This window comes from Oncorhynchus clarkii, chromosome 13 (genome assembly GCF_045791955.1).
Source record: "Oncorhynchus clarkii lewisi isolate Uvic-CL-2024 chromosome 13, UVic_Ocla_1.0, whole genome shotgun sequence".
Lineage (NCBI taxonomy): Eukaryota > Metazoa > Chordata > Actinopteri > Salmoniformes > Salmonidae > Oncorhynchus > Oncorhynchus clarkii.
The window spans coordinates 66,664,551-66,672,410 of NC_092159.1; the positions used below are offsets into that span (position 1 = coordinate 66,664,551).

The 7,860-nt window shown below is 47.9% G+C and overlaps 1 protein-coding gene across 1 annotated transcript; it reads right to left on the minus strand.

Moving 5' to 3' along the window:
- Window positions 1-4,790: 4,790 nt before the first annotated feature.
- Window positions 4,791-7,220, minus strand: LOC139423635 (uncharacterized). Its single transcript, XM_071175221.1, has 4 exons — window positions 6,978-7,220; window positions 6,571-6,732; window positions 5,010-5,211; window positions 4,791-4,903 (listed from the first exon to the last, which is right to left on the minus strand). Exons 1-4 carry the CDS (start codon window positions 7,212-7,214, stop codon window positions 4,791-4,793), a joined length of 714 nt encoding a protein of 237 aa, XP_071031322.1. The 5' UTR covers window positions 7,215-7,220.
- Between the last annotated feature and the right edge of the window lie 640 nt (window positions 7,221-7,860).

Below are 7,860 nucleotides of genomic sequence, written 5' to 3' on the forward strand. Positions count from 1 at the left end.
AAGAGAAAGGGTTATACATCATAGGATCAGTCCCTATTAGGGGACCCCCAAAGGGTTCTGGTCAAAAGTAGTGCACTACATAGGGAATAGGGTGCCCTTTGGGAGGCAGACCTAGTCTCTTTACCCAGTTCACCAGACAAACTGTCCTACAGAATCCCGACTTGTTTATATATATGGTGAGACATTGTTCCACTAAACGTGGAGTAGATTGTTTTAATCGACCCGTTAGGAACCGAGCTGCACAGTGGTGGAGGGACTGACCTGAGCTTGTCCAATAAGAGAGGCTCGTTTTGCTACAGAATGCACTAATGAAAACAGCCCGTTAAGCAGTATGCTGTTTAGTTAGTCCACAAATTTCTTGTTAACAAATTATAGTTTTGGCAAGTCGGTTAGGACATCAAATTTGTGCATGACACAAGTAATTTTTCCAACAATTGTTTACAGACAGATTATTTCACTTATCATTCACTGTGTCACAATTCCAGTGGGTCAGAAGTTTACATACACTAAGTTGACTGCCTTTAAACAGCTTGGAAAATTCCAGAAAATGATGTCATGGCTTTAGAAGCTTCTGATAGGCTAATTGACATAATTTGAGTCAATTGGAGGTGTACATGTGGATGTATTTCAAGGCCTACCTTCAAAACTCAGTGCCTCTTTGCTTGACATCATGGGAAAATCATAAGAAATCAGCCAAGACCTCAGAAACAAAATAGATGGCATCACGAGGGGAAATTATGTGGATATATTGAAGCAACATCTCAAGACATCAGTCAGGAAGTTAAAGCTTGGTCGCAAATGGGTCTTCCAAATGGACATTGACCCCAAGCATACTTCCAAAGTTGTGGCAAAATGGCTTAAGGACAACAAAGTCAAGGTATTGAAGTGGCCATCAAAGCCCTGACCTCAATCCTATAGAAAATCTGTGGGCAGAACTAAAAAAGTGTGTGCGAGCAAGGAGGCCTACAAACCTGACCCAGTTACACCAGCTCTGTCAGGAGGAATGGGCCAAAATTCACCCAACTTATTGTGGGAAGCTTGTGGAAGGCTACCCGAAACATTTGACACAAGTTAAACAATTTTAAAGGCAATGCTACCAAATACTAATTGAGTGAATGTAAACTTCTGACCCACTGAGAATGTAATGAAAGAAATTAAAGCTGAAATAAATAATTCTCTCTACTAATTATTCTGACATTTCACATTCTTAAAATAAAGTGGCGATCCTAACTAAGACAATAAATGCTTACTAGGATTAAATGTCAGGAATTGTGAAACTGAGTTCAAGTGTTTTTGGCTACGGTGTATGTAAACGTCCGATTTCAACTGTAGTGACTCTTGTTTCCTTTGTTCCCAGTGAGTTTCCTGCTCCTGCTTCCTGGTCTGAACCAGCATGGCGTCATAAGCAAGTACGCTGGCATGGCCAAGAGGGAGATCAACAAACTGCTGAAACAGAAGGAGAAGAAGAACGAGTAGGAAGAAAGGAGGAGGAGAAGAGGGGATCTGTGAGATGAGACGAACGAGAGAGAAGAAAATGAGAAACCCGTAGATCAAACGTAAAAGAAAAGGAGCTTCAACGAAGTACTTCCTCAGTCTGCTCAGACCAACTCTACACACGCCCTCTCCCCCCTTGACCTCTGACCTGTCACCTAACCAACCAATCACCTGGCGGCATTTGTTTTTCAACAGGAAGTGTTTTTCCACCTATCCTCCCCCGCATGCAGTCAGTCGCCACGTCGGTCAAGGCTTTAGCTCACGAGTAGACCACACTGAAACATTACAACACACACATATGAACCCCCCCCCCCCCACATGGAGGTGGCCCCCAGCTGTGTCTGTCTCTAGATCCTATAGGGAGGTGTTTAAGATACCAGTCACTTATTATTACTTTTGAAGTCCGAGGAATGACTACTGAACAGAAACCTCTAGCAATATTATTATCCCCTCCCCCCACACATATAATACCATCACAATACAACATATAATCAAACTCCATCTCCCAGAGAGGATGGGTAGTTTAATGGACATACTGATGGTAGGTAGTGTCAGTAATTAAATCTCCCAGAGAGGATGGGTAGTTTAATGGACATACTGATGGTAGGTAGTGTCAGTATTGTTTCAGGAGGCTGGGACACTGCTGTTGTTGTTGCTGCCATCGTTCTTTTACCTTTCAGATTCCTGCTTCTGTCTGTTTTTTAAGATTGCACTGAAACCGTAGCAGAAACTGGAGTTTAGAGTAGAGAAGCAGACCTAGGTGACATCTCCCACGTGGCACCCTATTCCCTATGTAGTGCACTACACCTATAGGCCTTGGTCAAGAGTACTGCACTATCTAGGGAATAGGGTGTTATTTGGGACTCGGGTCTAGTCTGGTGACATTTGGAATATATCATTCTGGGTCTGTCTGAAATGGCACCCAATTCCCTATGTAGTGCACTACCCCTATAGGCCCTGGTCAACAGTAGTGCACTATCTAGGGAATAGGGTGCTATTTAAGACACCGCCCTGGTGTGAGCTGACACTGGTTCAGAGACACAGACCTAGGATCAGCGTAACCTGCCCCCTACCCTGACCTTACTGTCTAGTCCAGGGGATCTTTACCTTACTAGTCCCACTGCTGTTACGCTGCTATCTGGACCTGCTAGTCCTTTATCTGTCCCTCTATCCCTCTCACGACAGTCTAAACCCAGCTCACGTTCCCTGTTAGTTACTAATAACGCTGCTAGCTGGACCTGCTAGTCCTTTATCTGTCCCTCTATCCCTCTCACGACAGTCTAAACCCAGCTCACGTTCCCTGTTAGTTACTAATAACGCTGCTAGCTGGACCTGCTAGTCCTTTATCTGTCCCTCTGTCCCTGTCTCACGACAGTCTAAACCCAGCTCACGTTCCCTGTTAGTGGGTGAACAATCCAACGCTTGATGAAATCTACTAATAACGCTGTTGGCTGGACCTGCTAGAGTCCTTTCTGTCTCTCTCTCTCTCTGGTCGGGGGGCCGATGATTGTAAATACGCCAATCCTCTTCCTATCTTTATTTCTCTGTCTTGTCTGTGTTTATATTCTTTACCTACTATCTCGCTGTTCCTCTCCATTTCATCTGTTTTGAGTTCTCTACAAAACAATGAATAAAGTCTGATTTAAATGAACATGGATGGCGGCTCGCTCATTGATCCTGCTTCGTAGTTTACCCATTGGGTGTTGAATGTTGATGTTAGGGAGGGGTGTTGAATGTTGTTGACGTTAGGGAAGGAGAGGGAGGGGTGTTGAGACTGTACTGACTGCCCCCCCCCCAGGGCCAACCCTCCATGTTAAATGTCCTGTCAGACAGACGTGGTTAGATAGTAGATGTACTGTTCTACTCAAGGCACTGGACATACTTTTCATTTGCATACACACACACACACACACACACACCCTTTCAGTCTCCTATGTACACATTCTCTCTCACACAGTTCCCATTAATTAGTTATTTTATTCAGTGAAAAGCCCCTCCAGTTTAGTGCTGTACCACTCAGCCCAGATCTGCCAGTTCAGTGCTGTACCACTCAGCCCAGATCTGCCAGTTCAGTGCTGTACCACTCAGCCCAGATGAGCCAGTTCAGTGCTGTACCACTCAGCCCAGTTCAGTGCTGTACCACTCAGCCCAGATCTGCTTGTTCAGTGCTGTACCACTCAGCCCAGATGAGCCAGTTCAGTGCTGTAACACTCAGCCCAGATGAGCCAGTTCAGTGCTGTACCACTCAGCCCAGTTCAGTGCTGTACCACTCAGCCCAGTTCAGTGCTGTACCACTCAGCCCAGATCTGCTAGTTCAGTGCTGTAACACTCAGCCCAGACCTGCCAGTTCAGTGCTGTACCACTCAGCCCAGATCTGCCAGTTCAGTGCTGTAACACTCAGCCCAGATGAGCCAGTTCAGTGCTGTACCACTCAGCCCAGATCTGCCAGTTCAGTGCTGTACCACTCAGCCCAGACCTGCCAGTTCAGTGCTGTACCACTCAGCCCAGATCTGCCAGTTCAGTGCTGTACCACTCAGCCCAGTTCAGTGCTGTACCACTCAGCCCAGATCTGCCAGTTCAGTGCTGTACCACTCAGCCCAGACCTGCCAGTTCAGTGCTGTACCACTCAGCCCAGATCTGCCAGTTCAGTGCTGTACCACTCAGCCCAGATCTGCCAGTTCAGTGCTGTACCACTCAGCCCAGACCTGCCAGTTCAGTGCTGTACCACTCAGCCCAGACCTGCCAGTTCAGTGCTGTACCACTCAGCCCAGTTCAGTGCTGTACCACTCAGCCCAGTACAGTGCTGTACCACTCAGCCCAGTACAGTGCTGTACCACTCAGCCCAGTTCAGTGCTGTACCACTCAGCCCAGATCTGCCAGTTCAGTGCTGTACCACTCAGCCCAGATCTGCCAGTTCAGTGCTGTACCACTCAGCCCAGATCTGCCAGTTCAGTGCTGTACCACTCAGCCCAGATCTGCCAGTTCAGTGCTGTACCACTCAGCCCAGACCTGCCAGTTCAGTGCTGTACCACTCAGCCCAGTTCAGTGCTGTACCACTCAGCCCAGATCTGCTAGTTCAGTGCTCTTCAGGGAGCAGGTTTATTAGTAAGTGTTTATTGCAGGGAGTTGTTCTGACTAGATGGAGTCTTAGTGGACTGGTGGTTTTGGTTGTATTTCACTGGTGTTGGACTGAACTGCACTCAGTTGGGTCAGAGTTGGTTGTGTGTATGTGTGTGTGTGTGTGTGTGCGTGTGTGTGTGTGTGTGTGTACGTACACGTACAGTTGAATTGTGTGTTTAGTAGAGTCGGAGGGAGCAGCAGTCCGTCTCCCAGCGTCGTGTTGCCCACAGGACTCTGTCTCCAGACTGTCTCCTGGCGTTACCTGGACCTGCTGGACTCCTGGCCTCACCTGAAACGCATACAACGCATGTACACACACAAACAGCTGTGGTTCGTACAGGATACTGTGGGTTTACATGAGAAAATGTAAGAAAGAAGAAAACAGTGTGTATTACCTGTCAGTATATCATGTTGATGCCACAGTGTGGGTCTACCAGTGGGGTCGTGTGGTGAGGGAGAGGGGCTAGGACTCCTGTGCTCACTGCGATAGGTCGTCCAGTAGGGGGTGGGCTCCTTGGGATTGGTCACCTCTCTCATGGCCACGCCCTCGCGATTACGAGACCAATTACTCTGACCCAGCCTATGAAGAACATTGAACTGGAGGGAGAAAGATATAGGGGGGAGATAGAGAGAGAGGGGGTAGAAGGATAGAAGAGGGGCCAGAGAGAGTAGAAGTATAGAGAAGGGGGGGGGGGGTAGAAGGATAGAAGAGGGGCCAGATAGAGGGGGTAGAAGGATAGAAGAGGGGCCAGATAGAGGGGGTAGAAGGATAGAAGAGGGGCCAGAGAGTAGGATAGCAGACGGGGTAGAAGGATAGCAGAGGGGGTAGAAGGATAGCAGAGGGGGTAGATGGATAGAGGGGCCAGAGAGAGAGAAGGTGCAGAAGGATAGAGGGGCCAGAGAGAGTAGAAGTATAGAGAAGGGGGGGGGGGGGGGTAGAAGGATAGAAGAGGGGCCAGAGAGAGTAGAAGTATAGAGAAGGGGGGGGGGGGTAGAAGTATAGAGGAGAAGGGGGGGGGGGGGGTAGAAGGATAGAAGAGGGGCCAGATAGAGGGGGTAGAAGGATAGAAGAGGGGCCAGATAGAGGGGGTAGAAGGATAGAAGAGGGGCCAGAGAGTAGGATAGCAGACGGGGTAGAAGGATAGCAGAGGGGGTAGAAGGATAGCAGAGGGGGTAGATGGATAGAGGGGCCAGAGAGAGAGAAGGTGCAGAAGGATAGAGGGGCCAGAGAGAGTAGAAGTATAGAGAAGGGGGGGGGGGGGGGGGTAGAAGGATAGAAGAGGGGCCAGAGAGTAGAAGGATAGAAGGGGGGGTAGAAGTATAGAGGAGAAGGGGGCCAGAGAGAGAAAATAAGAATAGGGGTTTAGGGGGACAGTGAGGGAGAACAGGGTGCGAAATAGAAAGATACAGGGGATATGAGTAGAGAGAGATACAGGGGATATGAGTAGAGAGAGATACAGGGGATATGAGTAGAGGGAGATACAGGGGATATGAGTAGATGGAGATACAGGGGATATGAGTAGAGGGAGATACAGGGGATATGAGTAGAGGGAGATACAGGGGATATGAGTAGAGGGAGATACAGGGGATATGAGTAGAGGGAGATACAGGGGATATGAGTAGAGGGAGATACAGGGGATATGAGTAGAGGGAGATACAGGGGATATGAGTAGAGGGAGATACAGGGGATATGAGTAGAGGAAGACCTCGTTGGTAGAATGGAGAGGTGTGGGAAAGAGGGAGATGAATAGAGCTGTTCCATTCTATTCAGTTGTTCAGTGGTTTCCTTCTGAGGTTACAGCACCCTCTACTGGTGACATTGAGTACTGAAGACAGCTGCCTCTGACAATTATAGTGACGACATGAACGTACGTGTTGCACTGAGACAACACAGAATGAAATAAAGCTCAACTGACAGTCCTTCATCCATCCATTCAGAATGACACTTGGTCGTACCGGGATGATGTCTTTGGGGTTATGGATGTCTCTGCTGTGTGTCTGTGATTGGCTGATGGATGTGTGACTCAGGTCCAGCTGACTGGTGTGCTGGGAGGGGTAGGCGGGATCTCGGGGAAAGAAGACCAGAGGTTGGCCGTCGGCCTCCCGCCCACAGTAACTCTGGAGAGAACCAGGAAGAGGATCTCAGGACAGGTCATGCCAAAGACACACACGTGTGTGTGGTACAGGTACAGTTCTATAATACCATCTAGTGGTACAGTCCTGAGTGTGTGTGGTACAGGTACAGTTCTATAATACCATCTAGTGGTACAGTCCTGAGTGTGTGTGGTTGTGGTACAGTTCTATAATACCATCTAGTGGTACAGTCCTGACCTGAGTGTGTGTGGTTGTGGTACAGTCCTGACCTGAGTGTGTGTGGTCGTGTAGCTGGTCCCAGATCCCTGTGGGTCCCCTAGTGACAGGGTGCTCTGGTGCATCAGACGCCCATGCCTCGGGCCTGAAGACTGGGGTTTGCCTGGACCCCGCTGCCCAGTCAAGCTCTCTGGGATGTGGGTCATCCGGCTGCCCATGGGCACACTATCCACCTTGCTACCCTGGCCGAAGCCTACTGTCACCACAGCTGTGTCCCGGTTCTTAGACATACTGCTGGTCAGTCCCCTGGAAAACAACAAATCATTTATCTATCAAGGTTCAGTCCCAAATCGTACCCTATTCCCTATACAGTGCACTACTTTTGACCAGAGCCCAATGATAACCTATTCCCTATACAGTGCACTACTATTGACCAGAGCCCAATGATAACCTATTCCCTGTATAGTGCACTACTTTTGACCAGGGCCCAGGCTACCTGGTTGTCTGTACAGTAACAGCCCGACATTTTCATGAAATAAATCGCAATGCAATAAATAATAATGTGATTATTCATTTTATTTTCTATTTGTAGCCTAAACACAGTCCCCACCATTGTTGACAAACATAAAATCCTTCATTTTATTATAAGACACGCCGTTATAAGGACATTATTTATTAAACCAAATGTTATCATGTGAAGAAAACGTAATGGCATAGCTTCATACAATAACTAATTAAGACCTTCTTCTTCTCGGTAATGTTTTGTACTTACCCAAACTCCAGCCAAGAAGCACAATATCGGACGTTCTAAATCATTGTTGAACTTCTGTTGTTATGGATACAAGTAAACAATTCTAGCAACAACATAGATATAGAATTACAAGACAGGCGAGACCAATTTTTTAGCATCACGGCATTTTCGTGCCTGAGTGGCTC

Excerpts from the sequence above, each read along its gene's own strand:
- LOC139423635 (XM_071175221.1), bottom strand. The coding sequence starts at position 7,214 with ATGTCTAAGAACCGGGACACAGCTGTGGTGACAGTAGGCTTCGGCCAG. Across the intron at positions 5,212-6,570 it reads ACCCCAAAGACATCATCCCG|TTCAATGTTCTTCATAGGCT; the intron begins GTACGACCAAGT and ends TTCTCCCTCCAG. Across the intron at positions 4,904-5,009 it reads TCAACATGATATACTGACAG|GTGAGGCCAGGAGTCCAGCA; the intron begins GTAATACACACT and ends TATGCGTTTCAG.